Source organism: Gracilinanus agilis, chromosome 4, assembly GCF_016433145.1.
Source record: "Gracilinanus agilis isolate LMUSP501 chromosome 4, AgileGrace, whole genome shotgun sequence".
Lineage (NCBI taxonomy): Eukaryota > Metazoa > Chordata > Mammalia > Didelphimorphia > Didelphidae > Gracilinanus > Gracilinanus agilis.
Window position 1 is genome coordinate 411,245,674 of NC_058133.1, and position 23,651 is coordinate 411,269,324.

The 23,651-nt window shown below is 35.7% G+C and overlaps 1 protein-coding gene across 1 annotated transcript in view; it reads right to left on the reverse strand.

Annotated features, from left to right (window-relative positions):
• Positions 1-5,170: 5,170 nt before the first annotated feature.
• The window catches only part of PPIL4 (peptidylprolyl isomerase like 4), a 30,650-nt gene continuing 12,169 nt past the window's right edge, over positions 5,171-23,651 (reverse strand). Inside the window, exons 9-13 of the mRNA XM_044674722.1 lie at positions 21,496-21,562; positions 18,363-18,474; positions 17,591-17,684; positions 13,080-13,212; positions 5,171-5,627 (exon numbers count right to left, since the gene is read on the reverse strand). Coding sequence (XP_044530657.1) covers positions 5,382-5,627; positions 13,080-13,212; positions 17,591-17,684; positions 18,363-18,474; positions 21,496-21,562 — 652 coding nt within the window. The 3' untranslated portion in view covers positions 5,171-5,381. The remainder of the gene's footprint in view (positions 5,628-13,079; positions 13,213-17,590; positions 17,685-18,362; positions 18,475-21,495; positions 21,563-23,651) is intronic.

Below are 23,651 nucleotides of genomic sequence, written 5' to 3' on the forward strand. Positions count from 1 at the left end.
TTCAGCCCCACTTCTCTTTTTAAAATATAATTCATTGACATCTTTGTTGTTCATTTTTAACCCATTCTGTTTCTCTTTTTTTTTTTTAACCCTTGCCTTCCCATCTTAGAGTCAATATTGAATATTAGTTCCAAGGCAGAAGAGCAGTAAGGGCTAGGCAACTTAAGTATTACACTGCTAGGAAGTATCTGAGGTCAGACTTGAACCCAGGACTTCTCCTTCCAGGTCTGGTTCTCCACCCACTGAACCAACTAGGAGCCCTGCCACTTCTCCGGATACCATTCCTTGGTATCTTTTTTGTTCAGTTGTTTTTTCAGTCACGTCCAACTCTTCATGACCCCATTTGGGATTTTCTTGGCAGCGGTTTGCCATTTCCTTCTCCAGCTCATTTGACAGATGAAGAAACTGAGGCAAACAGGGTTAAGAGACTTATCCAGGGTCACACGCTAGTGTCCGAGGCCAGATTTAAACTCATTAAGATGAGTTTTCCTGACTTCAGACCTGGCAGTCTATCCAGTGCCACCTCTTTTACTCCTCCTAGATAAAATTACTCATTGATTATATTTGCACCTGGGCAAATGGGTGACATAGCTGACCAAGCACTGGCCCTGGAGTCTGGAAAACCTGACCTTAATTAATCCAGTCTCAGGCATTTATTTACTAGCTGGGCGACCTTGGGGAAGTCATTTCACTTCAGTTTGTCTCATGTTTCCTCCACTGTAAAATGGGGACGAAAATAGCACCTACCTCCTGGGGGTTGTTGTGAAGATCAAATGAGATATTTGGCATTTTATAAATGGTACTTATTATTATTGTTATTGTTGTTGCAGCCTGCTCACACTCACCATGTGCCTTTCCATTGCCTTCTGTGTGATGTTCATTTTTTGGGGGGGTTTTGGTTTTTTAATTTTTAAAATTTTGATTAATTTTTAGAATAATTTTCCATGGTTTCATGATTCATATTCTTTCTCTCCCCTCTCCCAAAGCCAATGAGCAATTCCACCTGATTTTACATGTATCATTTTCAAAACCTATTTCCATATCATTAATATCAGAGTCAATATCCCCATTGAAACATGATCAATCATGTTTTTCTTCTGTGCTTCTACTCCCACAGTTCTTTTTTTCTGGATGTGGATAGCGTTTTTTTCGTGATGGTCATTTTTTAATCCTTTGGAAACTAACCGTAGCATTGCATGGGTTCAAATAAATATGGAACACAGATGGAACGAGCTCTACAGATTGTCCATGAAAATCAGGCTGTGATCTGTGCAGTAGGCGTCCTTCTTCCTTTTGGATGGTTAGGACCAATTCTGACTCGTGGCGTAAGCGGGCTCCTCTGAGAGTCTCGGCCACATTCGGAGGCTGCCACATCGTCATCAATACGATATATGTACAAAAAGAAGCATCTGGAGAAATTCACCATCCACAGGGACTCCTTCTTGAATCAGAATTTAGTGCTGGTGTTTATGCACCACAATGGCAAACACCTTTAAAATCTAGCGATCTCCTTGTTTTATGCTATATCTCTACCACGATAAAGAGTGTTACTTTTGTTATTGGATTATTTTAAGGAATCTTTAAAAAATTTAATGTATGAATAGGAGAACCTTGTTAGAAAAAGAGCCTGTAAGATGATATTTGACTCTGCTGCTCTTTCATGATCCCACAAAACATAAGCACAGTGGTATCTGATATTCTTATCTTTCAGTAAATTTGAAATAATGAAAATTGTGGAAAATGTGGTCCACTGTAAAATATCATTTGTAAAAACTTGATATTTCCCTACAAATAGCTTTATCAAGGATGCCTTCACAATTCATACACTGATGACTTTGTTTATTAATGGGACAGAAGGCACATAGGTCAGGAGTTATATTATTTTGGTTGTCTTTTTCAGTATTGTTAATAGGTTCAAAGATTTTTTTTCCATACCTTTGATATATTTCCCTCTTTCAGTTGTCTTGAATATATATTCCCCCTTGATATCCTTTAATTGTGGTACCTAAAAAATAGATCTTCTATATAAAAACGTGGTCGAAGAGGCTGCTTTAACCATCCTCTGTTTTCTTATAGTGTCATTTACCCCTCTATTAGCACATCCGGGGCTGTAATTAACATTAATGATTGTTTCATTATTTTTGATGAAAAAAATTTATGTATAATCTTTTCCATTTTTCTTCTGTGTCCTCCTTCAACATCACTGGGATATTCTAAGAGGGGGAAGAGGAGAAAGATATAGGGGAAAATTTAGGTGATGTAAAAACAAGAGTTATTAATTAAAAATACACCTTGATGACTATTTTTCTGAATGTCTTTCAAAGCTCTCTTTCAATTGATTTTATTTTCCACTGTTTCTCTCAACTTTATGAGAAAAATGTTCATATTCGATATATCCATCATCCTTTGTTATAAGCTTTTACAAACAAGCTTATAAATTCTAATCTGGTGTTGCCTTTTGGCGTCCATCTCTATCCATTTGGTGATTGGGTCAGATATTTACTGACTGAAGGTACCCTCTGGGCTCCTTTAGAATCACATAAGGCTATTTGTAAATAAAATTACAATTGATGTCCACCGTGTCATTTTTGTTGTCCACTTCCAATTTTGGATTTTAGTTTAGAATTGAGTTGTTTCAACTGTACATCATATTAATCAATAATGGTTTGTATTTAAGGGTGGCTCGGTGGGTTGAGAGCCAGGCCTGGAAATGGGAGATCTTGGGTTCAAATCTGAGCTCAGGCACTCTCTGGGCAAGCTACCTAACCCCCATTGCCAATCCTTACTGCTTTTTGTCCTAGAACCTCTTCTAAAGTACAGCCAAATAAGAACCACATTCCATGCCCCCTCTCCATCCCTTTACACTAAAAGGCTGTTACCACCCTCAGGCCCATAGTGCACTCCCTCCTTACTTTCTTTTTGGCATCCCATTTGCTTCAAAGTTCACTTCAATGGCTACTTCCTATAATAGGGTCTTCCTGATTCTGTACCCCGTCCCCTACCCCCAACTACTACTCCATCCTGACAAAATTCTCTTAAATTTGTTTTGAATCTTTTTATGTGTACATGCCACTTTCACGAGGATATTAGCTCCTCCAGGGCAAGGACTGCTGAATTCACTTTTGTCATCGTATCCCCACCATTTGTGTGGCACGGTGAATAGGGCTTGGGCTTGAATTTAGGAAAGATCTAGGTTCAAATCTAACTTCAATCATTTACTAGTTATGTGACTCTGGGCAAGTCATTTAACCTCTGCCTTAGTTTTCTCATCTGTAAAAATGGAGATAATAATAGAAATGATTTCTCAGGTGTGTTGTGAAAATCAAATAAGAAAAGATTGTTAAGCTCTTAGCACAGTGCCTGGCATGTATGCACTATACAAAAGACACTTCTCCAGCAGATGCAGGACAAATTTCAGACCATGTCAGACCAGATAATTGGCCGAATTGATGATATGAGCAGTCGCATTGATGATCTGGAGAAAAACATCGCTGACCTTATGACCCAAGCAGGGGTGGAAGAAATAGAAGGGGAAAACAAAATACCAACTACACGTAATAGTTAAAGATTTTGTTAATCAATAGTTAAAGATTTTATTAATCATTTAGAGTGAACTCTTGAAAATGTTTTTAACAAGCCAAGAGGTGAAGGAACAGATTTTCTCAACTACTGTGTGCAAACATTTTTTTTTTATTATAAAGCTTGTATTCCTAGAATATGCAGTTTAGTTAGGTTTCAAGGTGATTTATTTTTTTATTTCTTATATGTGGTAGCTTCAATTATATGACATAAAATGTGTAAATATTAGTAAACTGAAATTCTGACTACTCTTGGCTAAAATTTTCAAAATTTTTAGTGCATTTTTTGTCAAGTCATTTGTCATTCCTTTTGTAGTGGTTTCGGTTTAATAACAAATTGGTACAAGTTTTTTTTAAGAAATGTATTAATTTTTTCAGCTGTTATCAGATTCTTTTTGTGATCTGAAGCACCTAGAGTCAACGGTTCGTAATTCTTAGCACAAAATTACTGTTGTACTAATAACAAATAAATGGTATGTTGACCATGTTTTTAAATCAGACAAAAAAAAAATTGAGCATTTTGTATTTGTGTCTTTGCTATGTTTCTATGATTGAGAACTCTACCTAAGAATCTACTTTAAAAAGCCCCAGAAAGGAGCTGAAATTGAATGATTGTAACTACTGCCACTTTTTAATACACTAGAGGATTTGGATAGTGACAATAGTATCAGTTCCTCTCAAATAACAAGGCCAGAAAATAACCTATAAAGATGCATTACATTCACTGATTGGAATTTCATGTGGTGTAACACTTCAGTCTTTAGTTTTATCAAAAATGCTTACTGTAGGGCAGCTGGGTAGCTCAGTGGAGTGAGAGTCAGGCCTAGAGACAGGAGGTCCTAGGTTCAAACCCGGCCTCAGCCACTTCCCAGCTGTGTGACCCTGGGCAAGTCACTTGACCCCCATTGCCCACCCTTACCAATCTTCTACTTATGAGACAATACACGGAAGTACAAGGGTTTAAAAAAAATGCTTACTGTAAGAACACAAGGGGGTTTTAAAACCCACTTGCCATTTACTTGTGCTACTGACTTTAAAAAGCATTTGTCAATTAGAAGAAAAAGCAAGTGGCCATTGTGAATCCTTGCATACTGACTGATAAATGCCCTTATTGTAAGCTTGGATTTTTTTAAGGAAATTTTTGAGTTTTATTGTTTACCTTTTTTCTTAACTAAATGCTTGCAGAATAACACTTTTATAATAGATTATAGATGGAATGGAAAATACCAGACATTTTCATCATGACATCCCTTTCTTTTTATCAAGAGGTGAAGGACAGAGATTGGACACCCAGATGACTGACTCATCAAATTGCTCTTGAATTAAAAAAACAAAACAAAAACAAAGTCAAGATAAGCTGAAAGATGATCTAGAAGTAGAGGGAGCCATTTTTCCTTGAAATGAACTTTTAAGTGAATATTTTGTGATTGTAGGAGAAATTTTCTGTACCACCAGATAGTTTATTGTATTGATATATATATATATATATATACACACATATATACATGTGTGTGTGTGTGTGTATATATATAGAATAAAGCTATGAAATAATTGTTGTAGTGATAAAAAAAACCATATCAAAATATCCAAGAGAATTTTTTAAATCTTTTATTGAGCCTTTCACAGTCTTGTATACTTTGTGTTAATTGAAAATGTCCATATACTTGCAGTGAAAGATTCAAAGCAAATAAAAGTTAGGAACAGTCTCTGACTTCTTTGATTTGGGGCTGTACAAATCCTTAATTAGCATGATAAGTCACACTAGAGAAAAATCTATAATCCATCTTGTAATGTATCTTCCTTTCATCTGTACTTAGATCTTTCTTTATCTCTAACTTTCTTCGGACTTCTGCTTTTGTCTCTCTTTTTCTCCCTTTCTCTTTCACGGGGTTCTGTTCTGTGTTTAGATTTACTATTACTATGGTAAATATCTTTATCCCGAGATCGACTCCGGCTTCGGCTCTGAGGTCTCTCTCTCTTTTCACTCTTTCGCTTCTCCTTACAACACTCTTCTTCATATCTCCTATGACGCCACTCCCGGCTAGAATCCTGCCAAAAGAAAATTGAGAAATTTATGGGAGCAATAGTAGCTCATTTGGGGAATACGACTCAAAATACCAACATTCAAATGGAGAGATGATCTCCTTAATTGGTGTCAACCTAACTTTTGCCCTTAGCCTGCCTGCTAAATCTGCTTTCCTACTCTTAAATTCTATTTCCCTATTACATTGGCAAATTCCTTCCCCTGATACAGACTCAGGCTATCAATTCCTGTCCATTTTGTGTGACTACAGATCCTCCCATCAATCTGGCACATGTCCATTGCATGTTAAGGCTTTCTTCACCTTCTTCTGAAGTCACAAAGACGTTGAATCTAGCATCTTTTCTTCTTGTCATACATACATTTCCCTGATGAAATCTTTAACTCTTGTTCTTCATAGCTGAACACTGATTTTATATTGCAGTCTCCTCACATCTATCACCTGCCTGTTACCTTCTGTGTGCTGTTCATTTTAAAATCTTCAGAGACTTTAGTGTTCCGTGTCTCAAAGAAACACCACGGAAAAGTGGTATTTTTAAAGTGAGTTTTGTTAATAGGAACTCAATAAGAACTAGTAGAGAATGGCTAGATGTAGATGTAGATATTATCACTGTTAAATACTATTTTCCACCAATACCAATAATAATAATCATCATCATCACAACTAGCTTTAGTTTTACAAAGTGTGTTTCCATGTGTTATTCCATTTGATCCTCCCAATAACCCTGGAATGTTGGTGCCACTGATGTAAAGTTAAATGAGAAGAACCAGGAGAACACTGTATATAGTAACAAGTAACAGTACAATGATTAACTGTGAAAGACTAAACTATTATCAGCAATGCAAAGACTCAAGATCACCCCAAGAGACTGATGAGATGAAAAATGCTATTCACAGGCCATAGAAGGAACTGTCAGAGTATGAATGCAGATTGAACCATGCCATTTCTTGCCTTAATATCCTTGATGAGTTTCTTCTTTTACAATACAAGGAATGGGGAATTTGTGTTGCAGGACAACACTGGAATAACCCATATCAGATTGTTTGCCAAGTAGGGAGGGAGGGAGGAGGGAGGAGAGAACCTGGATTGCTAAAGGTCAGAAAGCAATTGCTAAAAAAAAATTGTTTCTACCTGTAATTGAAAAAATAATAAAAGGAATGTGTTGTTGGTTTTTTTTTTAAAGTGCTACTAATATCCCCATTTTTACAATTGTAAAAACCGAGCCACAGAAAGATTAAATGATTTGCTCAGGGCCACACTGTTAACAAAATGTCTGAAGTCAGATTCCAACTAAGATTTTAGATATACATTTACCAAGAAAAATATCTGACAAATTTTAGTCCTTACTTCTAAACTATTTCAATAAAAATCAGTACCTAAAATTAAGAACTGTATAATGCTTCTCTTTATAACAAAAGTACAAGTTTTTCTACGTATTTGTTAGAGACTTGCCTGCCCTGATTTGACTCTTATGACATATATCTGTAAGAGCAAACAATTTATCTTTCCTGGGATATCCTATGAAAAGTTTCACATCACAGAAAATAAAAGGCAGGGGGTGGGGGTTGGAGGAGGGGATAAGTGATGAACCCTTCCTTTTTCTTACCCTTTCCCAACTTCCAATCCTAATTAAATTTTTAAATCTCAGCCAAGTGGGTGAGAATTGAAATGATTATGGTTCTTTCTTCTTCCTCTATTAAAGAGTTCCTGAAATGCCACTTCCTGTCAAGCCTGCCTTCCTTTTAATTCACTCTGACCATGGAAATCCCATGATTACCGCCTCCATAAGAATACTTGTCCTTGACGTGCTTACATTAAAGTAGAAATATATAGCAAAGTTTAAAATCAAGAACCCTAAGGCTTCCAGATAATATTGAATAGTTTCACACAAAAGCTCAAATTTTTCAAATTGTGCATCAGTGCTTTAACTCAGAAAGGACTTGGCAATAATATAGAAGTTCACAGGGACACAGCAATTTAAGATTTAAAATACAAGCAGCCTGGAATAGTGGAGAAAAGGACAGATAGCCCTGGGACCAGGAAAACCAGTTGTAAAAGTTTGCTTTGGACACATACTAGCCATGTGTCCACAGGAAAGGTGCTTAACACTACAGAGAAAAGTGAGTACTTCTTCACAATTTTCAGTGTAGTACAGTGAAACAAGGATCTAAAGTAAGGTTGGAATCTCGGCTCCCAATTTACTACCTGTGTGACCTCCTGAAGGAAGAAGGAAGAAGATAACTTCCTTCTTTAAATCTACAATCCTATTATCCTCCCCTGCCAAAAACAAATTCAAGCATTCTTCAAAATTCCTAGAAATAACATACAATGTCCACATAAAGTTGCTTCTGTTCTGATCTGGCAATTTGGAAAATCCAAAAATGTACAGATGTCATAGGAAAAGGAAATTTTATATTATACTTAGAATATATACTGTGAAAATACCAATTCTTTATACAAGGAATCATGATTCTATAACTTGATAGGGGCTTTTTAAAATTTGAATTTTTTCTTAAATGTATCCTCAACTTGGTAAATGTCAGAAAATAGTGAACTATAGCCTCAACTTCCTCTTTAGACTTTTACTCTCCCTCAAGCATTTATTATTTCTCCATCCCATTAATACCACCCCAAAAAAACAAAACCCACAGAATATAGTCCAGTAAAATAAATTCATTAGTGACCCAAACTTATAATAACAAAGTAAAAAAAGGCACATGAAGAGATTATCAAAATATCTGGTAACAAAATTAAATTGGCCCATCTAAAGTACTCTATAAATTTTAAACAAAGTTTGGCATACGGTCAGCAATCAATACTTATTTCCACTTACACATACAACTAGAAGCTATTCAACAACTATCTCAGGATTCTCTAGATAAAAGTGAAGCTCCAAATAAAATTAAAAAAAAAAAAACCAAACCCCCACATATGCAAGTAAAACATAAGAACCACAATAATCTAACTCAGTACCACATCACCCTGTCCTTCTACCATGTGATCCACTACCTGAGACACATTTCCTGTAACATAAGTGAAAAAACTTCAATCTTAACCACCTTTGGAATGTAGGCATGAGGTGGAAAAATTAAATAAACATGAATTTTCAAGTTGAATGTTAAGGTCAAAAAACAACTAAAAGATCATTTGAAAATATGAGTCAAAACATTCTTACCAAATAAAATAAGAATAGGAAAATATGAATTTCATGTGGATATCAGTCAATCAACATTTAATAAGCACCAATCACATGCAAAGTCCAGGGACAGAAAGGGGGAAGAATTAGTTTCTTTGGTCAAGAAATTCATATTCTAATAAGGAAGACAACATGCAAACAATTTATACAAACGAGACATAGCCAGGAAAAAATTGGAAGAGAGGGAATATGGTAGAATAAAGGGGAAAGGTTTCTCACGGAAAGTGAGATTTTAGCTGGGATCTGAAGGAAGCCAGGAGGTGGAGATGAGGAGGAAGGGAATTCCAGCATGGGCCTGCAGATGGGGGAGAGGGTTTTGCTCAAGGAATAGTAAGGAAGCCATTGTTCGGGGGAGGGAAGGGACAGAGAGTTTGTTTTGTGGGGGGTTGTATAAAGAAGTCTGGAAAGGGAGAGAAGGAAGCTGGTTATAACAGCTTTAAATGCCAAATAATTTTATATATGATCATGAGGTGACAGGGAGCCACTGCAGTTCACTGATGAGGGGGTGGTGACATGCTCAGATGGGACTTTCAGGAAAATCACTGGTAGTCGAGTGGAGAGTGGACTGCAGTGGGGAAGGACTTGTGGCAGGAAGATCAACAAGCAGCTACTGCAATAATCCAGGTGTGAGTTAATGGGGGCCTGTGATAGGGTGGAGGCACGAAAAGGGGTATATATAAAAGGTTAAGGAGGTGAAGTCAAGGTCTTAATAACAGATTGGGCTGGGGTCAGTGAGGAGCTGAGGATGAAGCCTGGGTAACTGGGAAGAAGATGGTACCTGTAACAATGTCACAGGAGTTTACAAGGGAAGAGTTTGAGGAAAGATGTTGAGCTCAATTTGGGATGTGTCTACAGGACATGTAGTTCAAGATGTCCATGTGGCAGTTGGAGATACAAGGTCAGCTAGAGGTTAATAAAGAGATTAGGGCTGGGCAAGTAGATGTGAGAATCATTTGCATAGAGATGTCAAGATCACCAAGTGAAATAATAAGACAAAAAAGCGAAGAGAGCTCAGGATAGAGCCTTGAGGACCTCTTGGTGGCTAGGAGTGACTTGAATGAAGATCCAGCATAGGAGCCTGAGGAGTGATCAGACAGAGAAGAGAAGGACTAGGAGAAAGTAGTGTCATATATAGCTAGATGGGAGTATCAGGGAGAAAATGATGATCTGCAGCATTACAAGCTACAAAGAGGTCAAGAAAGATGAAGTCTAAGGCCTTCAGATTCAGTAATTGGAGTATCTTCAGTAACTTGAGAGAGTAGGTTGAATGACAATGTTGGAAGCCAGATTGCTGATGTAAAGGAAGGAGATATATGGTATGACAGCTACTGGGGATGAATGCATTAAGTGAGTGTTTTTTCATGATGAGGAAGTCAAGGACATTTGTAAAGAACAAAGAAGTAGCCAGTATACAAGGAGAGTAAGTGAGAGAATAAGTAAAGATAAGTGAGAAATGATAGAGGGGGCAATCTGCTGGAAAAGACAGTCTAGAATAGACTATGTGGAAAAGGGTTAGGGTCACTTCATCATAAGTTGATGGAAGGAGACAAGCACAAAGACTTAGATTACCTAGGTGCTCAAAATTCCCTTTAATGATTGATTAAATGCTTTTTCTAGATTATCTTGCTTTTCCTTTCAATTGTAGGTTCACTAAAAACTCAAATCCTGATATAGGATTTTGTTAAAAGGTAAAGAAAAAAACAGAGAAAAATTACTAGCAGCTATTTTGGAGACAAAAAATTTTGCCAACTTGCTATTTATCAAGGGGAAAAAAAACAAGGAGATTTAAGTATTTACAACTCTCATTTCTGCTAAATGGCATAATTATTTAAGCTAATACAAAGAGCACTTTTTCAGAATTGGTTAATACTCTTCTTCCCGTATTAACAGATAGAGAATGTAAATACTATTGAGAGGTTATAAGGGATCAAGTAACAGTGTCATGGAAATTCATAATAGGAAAAAGAATTTGCAGGTGTTAGCCCAAAAGTTTTATGTCTTTACTTCAGAAAAATTTGATCAGCATTTAGGTTTGTGTTCATGACAAATTCCCACTAATTAGAATTTTGTCCTAGGTGGCCTCACTACAGTTTGATCTGGGGTATCTCCTATCCATATATATCAAACATTGGAAGACAATATGAATCTTCCTAAAGCACAACTCTACTATTGTCATCTCCCTCTCTAAAACCTTCAATGATTCTCTATAAAATAAGTATAAATCAATAAAATGGCATCTATTTTTTAGTCTCATATCCTACCATTCCCTAATACGTATTTTACATTTCAAACTAACTAGATTATTTACATATTCCCTGAATGTACTTGACTGGTACTTTCCCACATTGACAGAGTGGCAAAAGGGCTAGAATTGATCTGGAGAACTTGGTTTCAAATGCAGGCCTTGCTATTTTATGACCTTGGTAAGTCATACCTCCAAATCTCATTTATAAAATAAGGGAGTCAGACAAGATCTCTAAGGTCTCCCCAGCTCTAAATCCTAAAGTTCTGAACTAATTCTCTTTCCTCTGATTAAAAGATCCTCCTTCCATTTGCTTTTTGAAATTATAAAATACCATCAAATACCTTCTGTTTCATGAAATTCACCAAATTCCTAAAGCATCTTTTTAAAAAATAATTCTTACTTAACTACCTCACACAAACTAGCAATTACTTAGAATACATTTTATTTCTCTTACTACATTGCTACTGTCTTGAGGACAGCCACCGACACTTAGCCATGTCTATGTTCAAAAGTCCAAAATAGTCTCTGCACAAAGGAGGTACTTAAATCATCTTTTTGAAGTACTACTGTTGCACATGAACTAATTTCAATTAAGCTATAATAGTTTGGAGCATGATATTTTGAAGTTATAATGAAAAAAAGTATCACAAAACCTGGAAAGACTTATATGAACTGATGCAAAGTGAAATGAGCAGAACCAGGAGAACACTGTTGCATAGTAAAAGAAATACTGTATGATGATCAACTGTGAAAGACTATCAGCAATGCAGGGTTCCAAGATAACTCCAAGACACTCATGATGAAAAATGGCATTCACAGTCAGAAAGAACTATTGGAGTCTGATTGTAGATCAAAGCATACCTTTTTTACTTCATAAGTTTTTTTCTTGTATGTATAATTCATGTCTTTTGTGGCATGAGGAATTTGGAATTAAGTACTGCATGAGAGCACATGCTTAACCCACATCACATCAGCATCTTAGGGAGGAAAGGAGATTAGCTGGATCACAAAATGTCAGATTTGTTACACTATTTGTTACACAGAGCCATCTATACTGAGATAAAATGAAAATAGCAAGTAAGAAAAATAAAAGATGGCATGCCTTTCATTTATAAACTATTTTCTTTCATTAATCCTTTTGCTGCAGTAATCAGGGCAAGAAAAATAGGTTCTAATGAGACAATTAATGTAAGACCTAGTCCTGTGATTTCTTTGGTATGGAGAACTTCCAGATGAAGCCTCTCCCTTTATTAATGAAGAACATCACCTTCCCTGACACATATAGCCTTAGAAAATTGCCTAGAGCATAAGAGATTAATTCATTTTCCAAGGTTACATAGTCAAAGTGTCAGAAGCATATCTTTTGACACTGAGGCCTGCTCTCTAGCCACAATGCCACACTACTTCTTGTTTCAAATATAAGATATAGTTAAATATCATTTTCTATGCCCATCTTCCTCTGAAGTATCAGGTACAAAAAAGCCATTTATCATTTATGACATACTCCCCAAACACACTAACCATTCTATTTTTGAAGCCTAAGATGTGTTAGATTTAAATTAATAACTCCAGGTTCTTGTTTTACATAGAGTTTATTAATAATCACTTGAAATAAAGAAAGCAAATAGGTAGAAGTTTAAAGCCTATTTTCTAACCTAAGTCTGACCACATGATTGCTCTACCAGCATGGATATCAACCAGCCTCTTGCGCCCCCGATCTGGGGAACAGAGAGAGGGGGGAGTCTCCTCCCACCCCTCTTATCCTCCGACTCTTGCATGTCCCCCTGTGCATTCACATCCATGGACGCAGCATCGGCACACAAAAGGGGATGAATCAGGTCGACAATCCAGGAGGGAGAAGGGATGAAATTCCCTTTACACAAATGCAAAGCATTATTTAGAACTATATTCTTTCTAACAATCACTGAAAACAGTAGTAAGATGTGTAAGTTATTATCATGAGATTAAATATTAGTTCTCTGTAAACTAATTACAAAGAAGAATTAAATTACAAGTACCTTGGAATTTTTTACTGTTGTATAATCCTCTTCAGAGCAGTGACGAGTTTTCTTCTTATGTTTTTTACTTGAGTGTGAGTGACTTGATCTAGAGTCTTCTGTCTCTTCATCCAGCACAAGATCATATTTTGTACTAATGTACATAGTTAAGGGTAGATATGATAGTTGATCATTTGTTAACACAAAGCTGCAGGGACCAAATAAGGATACTAGAACAAATGAGTTCTAGAGGTAACAAGTCAAAATTTTTCTCTAGAATAGCTATCTTAATTTGTACAACAAACTTAAATTTTAAAAGAATTTAAAATTTTTAAAGAAAAAATTTTTTTCATTATACAGTCAGTGGATATGAAGGTCATTGTCCTCCTCAGTGAATCCTTTAATAAGGGAGTAATCATTTCCTAACAGGAACTAGAGATTCTTGGAATGATAGTAAATGCAAAAAACTGTGGAAGATTCTTGATCACTACTACAAAAGGCTGCAATCCTAACTGTCTCTAAATAAACCAGATACCCTGAAACTGCCAGACTCCTCTATTGCAAGCCCTTTTGCTGGAATGTTTTATCATCACTTACAAATATAACAGATTTTTCTTTTCAACCTTTCCCTTATCCAGGCTGTATTATGCTCCAAATAACTCAGGCTTGAACTAATCTGAATGATTACATATTCTCTAATAAAGGACATGATTTAAAAGCTACCTCTTTTCCTCATTTTCAGCTCCTTACGGTTTGTCTTTAATACTTCACCTAAAGCCTCCGCTTAAATTCTCCTGAAATTGTTTCAGGTAGGTTAAAACTGCATTCTCCTCCCTCTAAATTTTGCCTAAGTCCATTTGCAGAACCTCACTTCCTCTCTGCAATTACTAACCTAAGTTTCATTTCTACCAGGATTGCTAAAAAATACCAAAAGCAATCAAATTTCATATCAAATTTCTTTCCATCCTTCCCCTAACTTATTGGTATAATTAGATATTTCCCTTGAATCCTCATGCTGACACATTTGCACAGACAAACAATATAAATTTCAGGGGTGTGTGTGTGTGTGTGTGTGTGTGTGTGTGTGTGTGTGTGTGTGTGTGTTTATATATACATATATATACATATGTATATATTAACATACATACACAATCACATGCAAAATATTTGCCTCAGGCCTCTCAATCTATAATCCTAAATTACTCAATAAGAAATGTTTGTTTTTATTCAAACTTAGAAAATGTCATACTGAGTCAAATCTATGTTGTCTTCTTAGTAGAATCAAAATATGTTTTTATAAAGACAGATTTATCTTCCATATCATAAGAAAAATTAAGATACATACCCTTCAAATATGCCCTAGCTTCCTTTAACAAAATATCTCTGATTTTATGTAAAACTATCCTGAATCTTTTTATTATGTTTTTAAAAGATTCCATCCCCTCTTATTTGAAAAAAGTGCCTTAGATATATTATTTCTATTCTAAAGAATAAGTGATGTCTTCAATGTGTCCTTTTACCAAACCAGATCACATCCCTTGCACATGGTGTTTCTGCTTTTCTAGCTCATGTTCTCCAAAAGATCTTCCACAAAGGATCACCTTTTCCAATCCTACACATATACTGTATAGCAGTGATGAGCAAACTTTTTAAAGAGGGGGCCAAAGGAAAGGAAATGCTCATCTGTCAGTCTGTTTCTAAGGCAACTCTTTCAAAGTTTCATGATATTTTATCCTACTCATTGTGTTCGTCAAATTAGGAATAATGTCGTGTGGCTGGATAGAACATTTCAGGGGGCCACATCTGGCCTGAGGGCTGTAGTTTGCCCATCACTGCTGTACAGGATTGTCTGCCAGACATCTCTCCACTGACTTTTAGGTCACCTGAACCTTTGACCTCTCATGGACTGTAGTGTTCCAAGATTTTTTTTTAAACTTTACCTTCTATCTTAGAATCAATACTAATTTTGGTTCTAAAGCAGGAAGGCTATAAAGGCTAGGCAGTTGGGGTTAAGTGACCTGCCTAGCTAAGAAGTATCTGAGGCTAAATCTGAACTCAGAACCTCCTGTCTCTAGGCCTGGCTCTCTCTACTGAATCCCCTAGTTGCCTCTGTTTCAAGATTTGTAATCAAAGAGCACAAACAAGAGAATATGATGTTGAAAAGATTGGCCTTTACACCAAAGAGTAGTTTGCTATCATTAAAGACCTAATTAATTTCCTAAATGCAATGCAACCCACTCTCCCTTCTATTCAATTCTGAGATCACTTCATCATCCATCCACAATGCTTATCCTATTTTGGTTCTGATGTATAAACACAAAAGATGGGTCTTCAACATACATGTCACGGTCTGAACAATGACTTTTTAATCTATCCTGTTTCCTGATAACTTTGGATAAATCCTGTACCTCAGTAAAAAGGCCCAGAAGTATGTTGTAATAGACATAATATCTGCAAAAAAGAATAATTATTAGAGGACCTAAACACCTTCAGGAAATCATTCTTATGTTTATATTCTTCAAAGGTCACCTTCCTTAGCTTTTTGGCAAATACGTCTCCCTATTTTATGCTTTGACCTTAATAATAAAAGGGACATTGAACCAAATTTCCACTATGGCTGTATTTATCAAGAAATTTTGTATCGTCTTAAGAGACTTATGATCTTAAGAGAGAATGACTGGAGGAGAGCCACTAAGTCTATGTCTAGTCTTTCAAATCAAATGATTTTTTTTTGTAATCAACAAAGGATAAACTAGGTGAATGATTGTAAAACTGTGGTTAGTTGAAGAAAATTGTTTGTGAAACTTTGCCTATTATTTTCTCAAATTTTCATCTAAGATACTCTCAACATTATATATATCATTTTCATAAAAAAAGAATAAATATGAAAAGTAGGAACATGGATTGAAAGCGACCGATGTTCTCAATGACCTATACAAATTAGTTAGGATTCTAGCTTTCATATTAAAAATCTGCTATAGATATCAAGTTCTTCTGTATCAAAAATTTCTAACCTTGGGTCCATTGACAGATTTCAGGGTCCATGAACTGGGATGGAAAAAAATTTTTTTATCTTTATTTCAATATAATTGACTTCTTTTCATGCATTTAAAAACATTATTCTGAGTAGGGTTCCATAGATTTCACCAGATTGCCACAGAGGGGGTGAAGGGAGATGAGAGGTAATGACACAATGAAAATTAAGAACCTCTGGTCTATAGCTTTTATGATTTTGAGATCCTGTTATCCTTATATGAATTTGCATTTTCCAGACTTAGAAAAAATAATTTTTAGTCAATCTTTATATAACAGCATTTCCGTCCTGATTTTTCTAGTTGCCCTTTATTCTACAATCAATCAACAACCATTTACTAAACTCTAACTAGCTGCCAAGCACTACAGCACCTCTTATGTTGCTTTACACATAATAAGAATTCAATAAATGCTTTTCACAAAAACAAGCCATTCAGATAAAAATCTTCCTTCAAAAAAATTGGGTAGAAAAAAGGTTTAGATGATGTAGGTGAAAATGATCCAACTGTTTTGCCAATAGGAAGTTGGAAAGAAAAAGATCATTCACTTGAGGATGCAAAGAGACAAACTCTGCAGTGTGTGAAATGATGGATTCATAATGAGGCTATCAAGGAATAAGTAAACCAAAAATGACATAATATAAACATGTTTAATTGCTTTCTGCTTGTCTCAACCCAAATCTTGGAAGAATCTCAATTTTTATTTTTTTAAATTTCTTTTAATTCTTTTTTTTAAACTGGGTATTGGTTCTAAGGCAGAAGAGTGGTAAAGGCTAGGCAATGGGGGTTAAGTAACTTGCCCAGGGTCAAACAGCTAGGAATTATCTGAGACCACATTTGAACCCAGGACCTCCTGTCTCTGGGCCTGACTCTCAATCCACTGAGCCACCCAGCTGCCCCCAATTTCTTTTAATTCTATTATGTTGGCTGACTTGCTCAATAAATACTTGCTAGTTATCAAAATAATAAAAGTGATGATGATAATTAGTGATTACTGACAATGTACTAAGGAGGTAAGAAAATTTAGAAATGGAGTTCAAATACATGAAGAATTCTTATACAGAAGATGATAACCAGGTAATTAATCACTATCTCCAGTAGCACCAGAAAAGAAGGAAGCATGTTTAAATATAAGGGATTAAAGTTAGGTAGAAGAAAGAATTTGGTGACTATGAAAGTTGGTATTGTAATCAATATCTGAAGGAGACAAACATCTTCTCAGGATTATTTGAGAATAGGATGGGTTTCCATCTATCTAGGACTGACTGGAGAAAATGTAATAAACTCAAAGTAACTTTCAACCTTTTCTTTGGATACTCCTTGGAATAATGATTATTAGTTTAAGAAACCTAAGAATAATTTTGAACTTAATTATAATTTTGGAAACAACTATATGACAAAAAAAAAATTTCTATTTCTTTTTGTAATTTTCCACATCTAGAATTCTGTATACAGAGGGCATGCAATAAGTGCTAACTAACCTGCTATAATAAAGGATACTCTTGTTTTGGTTTTACTTTATCTTTGAGAGCAAATTTAGATTTTTCCTGGTCCTTTTCATATTCCTTGAAATCATTCTTGGTATATTTCCCACCTGTTTTTTATTAGGAAAAGAAAAGAGATGATTGGGTTAGTTCATTAATAGAGACTTCAATAAAAAGAATAAATTGCTCATGCTCCATGAAGTAACCTTTAGAAGTTTAACTAAACTACATGCTCCTTTTATTAATTTCATTTGTTAAACATAACACCTTAGAATTGGAAGGAACTTTAAAACTTTATTTCAACTCACTCATTTTCCATATAAGAGAATAAGTTCAAGGAAGTTAAGTGTCTTAGTCAACATGGTGACAGAACTGGTTCTAAAGAACCCAGATCTCCTAGCAACAGTTGATCCTTCTTTCGACTGTAAAAGGTCATACTAATTTATCACTCTACTACAAATTTAAATGAAACCAGATAGTTTATTGAGATAGGCAGATGCTGCCACCTGATGACTGAAAAGAATATTGCAATATAAAAGGAGGATCCAGTACATGTAATTTATAAATAAATAGATTTATGAATAAGCTGACTGAAAAACATTCACATATATCATACCACTGCTTTCTATCAGAAAAAGACCTTATTATTAGATTCTAGAAAATAGCTATGTGAATGCCTAAATGAAAAAGTTACAAGATATTTTTCCTCATTAACAGCCCAAGGCCTAAGAACCCATATATATTTGCATTTAAAATAGTAGAAAAACAAAGGATTAGAAACAACATACCTTTCCCTCTCCATTTAACTTTTGCAACAGACTGGCTAAAATCTACATGTATTCTTCTGTCATCTATAAGCACATTATCCATTTTGAAAAAGGCTTTTTCACAATCTTCTTCCTAAAGCAATGTTATTTAAAAAAATTAACTCTTTAGTATATTTCTACAGCTAAAAAAAGTTAAACTTACCAGTAATTGCTGATGCACTTTAACTATTAAAATATAAATGATTTACAAAAAAGAATGTCCATACTTAGAAAGGGTGTAACGACTTGAATATATCTCTTTCTTCATCTGTGCTCTCTATAACCTTAAGTCTATATAGAGCTGATAAAAAAAAAAGATAATAAAACTAGTAAAGCATTACAGCTCCAAGGCCCTACCAAACCTCCTGCTGGAGAGGCAGTACGATGTAGAGGGCTGGAGGTCAGGAGACCAGGATCCAACTCTTGTCTCCACTACTGATTAGCTAATCTGAGCATGTCATGAACTCTGGGAGCTTCAGTTTCCTCACTTGTAAAAAATAAGGATAATATTTATATCATCTACCTCACAGGGTTATTGTGAAGAAAGCATTTACAAACCATCATAGTGCTACACAGGTGAGTTATTATTATTCATAGATAATTAGCAATCAAATTTGCTGGTTATTCCCTACTTCTTAAAGGAAGAGACCACATAGATCCTTAAAATGTACATTTCTGTTAATTTAATATATTTTAAAAGTAACAGGAAAAAAGGATTTTTTCCACACAACCCATACTCTGATGCCTCCAGGAAGAATGGGAATGATCTGGAACACAAACTCTGACAGGTTCTACCAAGTTGGGAAGGCTCCACATTTGGTCCTGGAAACAATAGTATTCAGTAATCAGCCCAACTAAATTCAGAGCTTACCATCAATAGATTGTCTGATAGTTGATTAATTCTTTGTTCACAGCAGCCCACAAAAAAAAAGACAAATTAGCTCTCAGTCTATGTAACCCCTTTCATTTCCATAAGTGAGCATGGTACAGTAGAAAGAGGTGAAGAATCACAGCTCTTAGATCATTTCTAAACATTATTTTATCTACAGCTCCCTATACAAAGGCCTACCTTTTCAATTCCGCTATCCTCTAGGTTATGCTAGATGACTATAAATCATAGACCACCACAATCTCCAAAAAAATTAAAGCTGAGGGCAACAGAGAGACAGAATGGGCAAAATCATGAAAGCCTCAGCCTATAACCAGTGATGGCTTATATTCAAGAAGTAGCATTAACTCTATCAGATGTGTATGAAATAAAAGGAAGCGGCGCAATCAGAAAGCAAATGTGAAAGATAAGACATGATTCACCTAAGTATAGACAGCCAGTCAACAAGGCTTTAGTAAGTACTGATGTGCCAGACTCTATGTTAAGCTCTAAAATACAAAGAAAGGCAAAAACAATCCTTATCCACAAGAAATTCACATGCTAATGGAAAAGGCATCACGCAAATGACTAGGTAAAAAGAGAGAAAGATTTAACTATATCTGTATGTGTTTATAATATCTAAACCGTATTTTTTTAAAAAGGAAAGAACCAGGGCAGCTGGGTGGCTCAGTGGATTAAGAGTTAGGCCTAGAGATGGGAGGTCCTGGATTCAAGTCTGACCTCAGATGTTTCCTAGCTGTGTGATCCTGGGCAAGTCACTTGACCCCCATTGCCTACCCTTACCATTCTTCCATCCAGGAGCCAATACACAGTATTGATTGCAAGATGGAAAGTAAAGGTTTATTAAAAAAAAAAAAGTTAAGAACCAGGAGTTTGGGGACTAAGAAAGGCCTCCTGCAGAAGGTATGCTAGTAGGCAGAGGTGAGGAGGGAGATCATACCAGGAAAAGTAGCAACACCTGGAGAAACTGTATCATAATGATTTTGGTTCTAGGACAGCTATGTAATTTTCAGAACACTGAAAAAAAAGATTATCATCATCACTTCTCCATCCCAAGCAACACAAGGGGTTGAGAGGGCCTTCCTTTTGACATAGGTAAGTCATCACACTAAAACTGAATCTGACTTGGAAAATTTCTTTGATGTTGAAATACAATGGTAAAAAATACCTATGTTTTATCTGTTACTTTTGTAAATCTCAAAAATAATAATTTTTAAATCTAATAAAGTTTCTCTAGGAAAAAAAGGCATGGAGATAAAAGATGCAGTATCATGGGCAAGAAAGTCAGGTTAGTCAAATCATAAGAGTATACAGAGAAAATAAAGTACAAGAAGATTGCAAATGTAGAAGGGACTAGGTTGTAAATGTTAAAAAGAAAATTTTATATTTGACTCTTAAGGTAATAGGAAGCCCCTAAAATTTTACTAAGTAGAGGGTCTGCACTTAAGGAAAGGTGGTCCACTAATTTCTGTGAAATATTCTAATGTCCAAAGAAAGTACTCTTGCTCATTAGATGAATTTTCCTATGAAGATTTACAGAAAGATGTAGACAAGGAAGCAAAGTCTGAACTATCTTAATTAGAAGTAACCAAGGACAGGCTGTATGACCACTTGTCAGGAAAAATACAGAGAAAATTCCTGCTCAGGCAGGGGTCATACTAAGTGATCCCTGAAGTCCCTTAACTCTGAGGTACTGTGATTCTGGAAGGACAACTTTCCACATTCTAATTTTAGAGTCACAGAATATTAGGGATAGAACTGGCCTTCAGAGATCATCTGGTCCAATTCACTTATTTTAAAGAACAAAGTGAGGAGTAGAGAGATTTAACTACGTAGATTTTGCCCAAGGATCTAGAACCAGGTATCCTAAATCCTAGCTCAATTCCATTATAATACACTGCCTCTCCCTCCAAAAAATATTAAAATCTCAATTAAATATAGCTCCTAGATTATGAAGTACATTATCCCAAACATTTTAGATTCTAAAAGCAAACTAACGTATACTAGTTTGAAACTAAAAATTAAGATATAGGTAAAGAACTAACAATAAATAATATATCATCTTAACCTTTTAAAAATAGTCACTTTTTCTTACTTGTTTAAGTAAGAAATTACTTCTAAGAGATTAAATGAAGAAGTACTAATACAATATCAAAACCTAAAATCTCAAATCATAACAAAAGAGAAAATAGGTATGAATCTGAATGTTTCCATAGTATGGCATACCTTTTCAAATTCAATAAATGCATAACAAAGGGACTCTCCCGTTTTCCAATCACGAATAACTTCACAGCTAAAAAATAAGGAGATAAAAATTAAAGCTTAACAAGATAGGGGAAGGCACAGAGACCTAACTCTATCAATATGAAAAGCAAAGTAAGACCAATGAACACAAATGGGGAGCTAATGAGGCTTGAATTCTTCCTATTTTGGCTAATTGCCCAATATCATTAGGTCTCATGTATTCAATAAAAGAAAGGTTGGGATAAAAATATTCTCAGTCTTTTTTTCTGTGATCACCAGTAAGGGTCAACTTAATTTTGCCTAACCCTTTGCTTTAATTATTAAATTTTTATTATTAGACTTTTGTGTAAGTTCATTTTAAATGACTATAGTTAAAAATTAGTATAAATGTAGGTGTTTTTAACCACAATACTATACAAAGATTCTTATGAAATATGCATACTATATTCTGTATGACTACTAATAACAATAACCTATAAAACATTTATATGGCAAAGCTCTTTATATATTAGCTCATCATTATTAACAGAGTAATATATGTACAGAATGCAAAATACCACATACATACTTGGCCTTGAAATGCACCCCATAACCCCATGCCTGAAACACACTCAATTCATTTACTTAAATACTTATCAAATGCCTACTATGTGGTAGAAGATGCTGTAGACCCACTCCTTTCTACCTTTTAAAACCTGGAGCTTCCTTTGAGATTTAGCTTCAGTGCCACTGACTTCCTAAATCTCCCAGTTATTACTGTTCTAATTTTCCTCCAATATTCCTAGAAAAGTTGCTCTGCCTCTGCCCTTTTCCTCATCACTCCCTACCTTGATTACATTTACCTGTGTACATGTCACAACCCCCTCTGTAGAAGGCAAGCTCTTCAGTCTTGCATGCCCAGGGCAATGCCATAGTAAGCATGTCATAAACATCTGTTGACCCTGAATATGACTACATATGATCCAGCGTCTTCTCGGGGACTGAGTTATCACAGTGCCAGCTAGTAGTATTCCAGAAGCTGTTCTGCGTCTTTCCTGTGTGGCTGAATGCCCAACGGTGTCTAGCTCTTCCCTTGCTCTCCCACATGTTCCTCCTCACCTGACCCCAACCACCTTTAGAATTTGATCCTTCTGGTATTCTGTGGCTTGAAAATTTGGGGAAAAAAAGTGGTAAGAAGAACTTCGACAGGTTCCCAAAGACACCTCGAGTTGAGACTGTGCAGACAAAGTACATACAGAAACATGGGCAGAAAGATTTCAAGGCAGTTTGTAGGCAGAAAGGTCTTTCTGGCTCATTTCATAGTCTGAAGCTCTAATCTGGATGATTATGGTTTCAGTTCTGACTGGTTAAAGTGGGGTTACTGTATTTATAGCTTTAAGACTGAATGGGGGGGAGTAAGGTGGCTCAGTGGATTGAGAGCCAGGTCTAGAGATGGGAGGTCTTGGGTTCAAATTGGACCTCACACATTCCCCAGTTGTGAGACCCTGGGCAAGTCACTTAACCCCCAGTGCCTAGCCCTTACCACTCTTCTGCACTGGAACTGATATTTAGCATCAATCCTAAAACAAAAGGAAGGATTAAATAAAAAAAGAATGAATAGATAAGAGTGAGATTAGTGTGGACAAAGACCTGTCTGGGTTTCTTCTCTTCATTCAACAAGCAGGTACTATATCGCACAGTAGCTGGTGTTTTTCCTGTTTTTGTCCATTCTTATATCTCTTGTGCTCTAATTAAAATTATTGCTTAAATAATGCATAAACTGAAAATTTTACAGTAAAAAAGAAACAATAAGAGAATTGACAGGTTTTAGTTTAAATGGATAATTATGGATTTGAGAAAACTTAGTTTGAGGAAAAGTCAGATAAAACCCAAGAGTTCTCCATACTTTAGAGAGGCACCTCAGTCTAGAAGCATGATGGACTTGGGGTAAAATACCCAAGTCAGACTGCCAGACTCTGCCACTGCCCAGCTCTGTGACCGTAGGGGAATCAACAGACTTTTCTGAGTCTCATCTTCTTAATCTGTAAAGTGGAGCTAATCCTTTTATTATGAGAGTAATAAAGTCCTGTGTCAACTAGACAATGCTATCTTGATATGAGTTTCTATTTCTAATTCTATTAATCAGAATATACAGAATT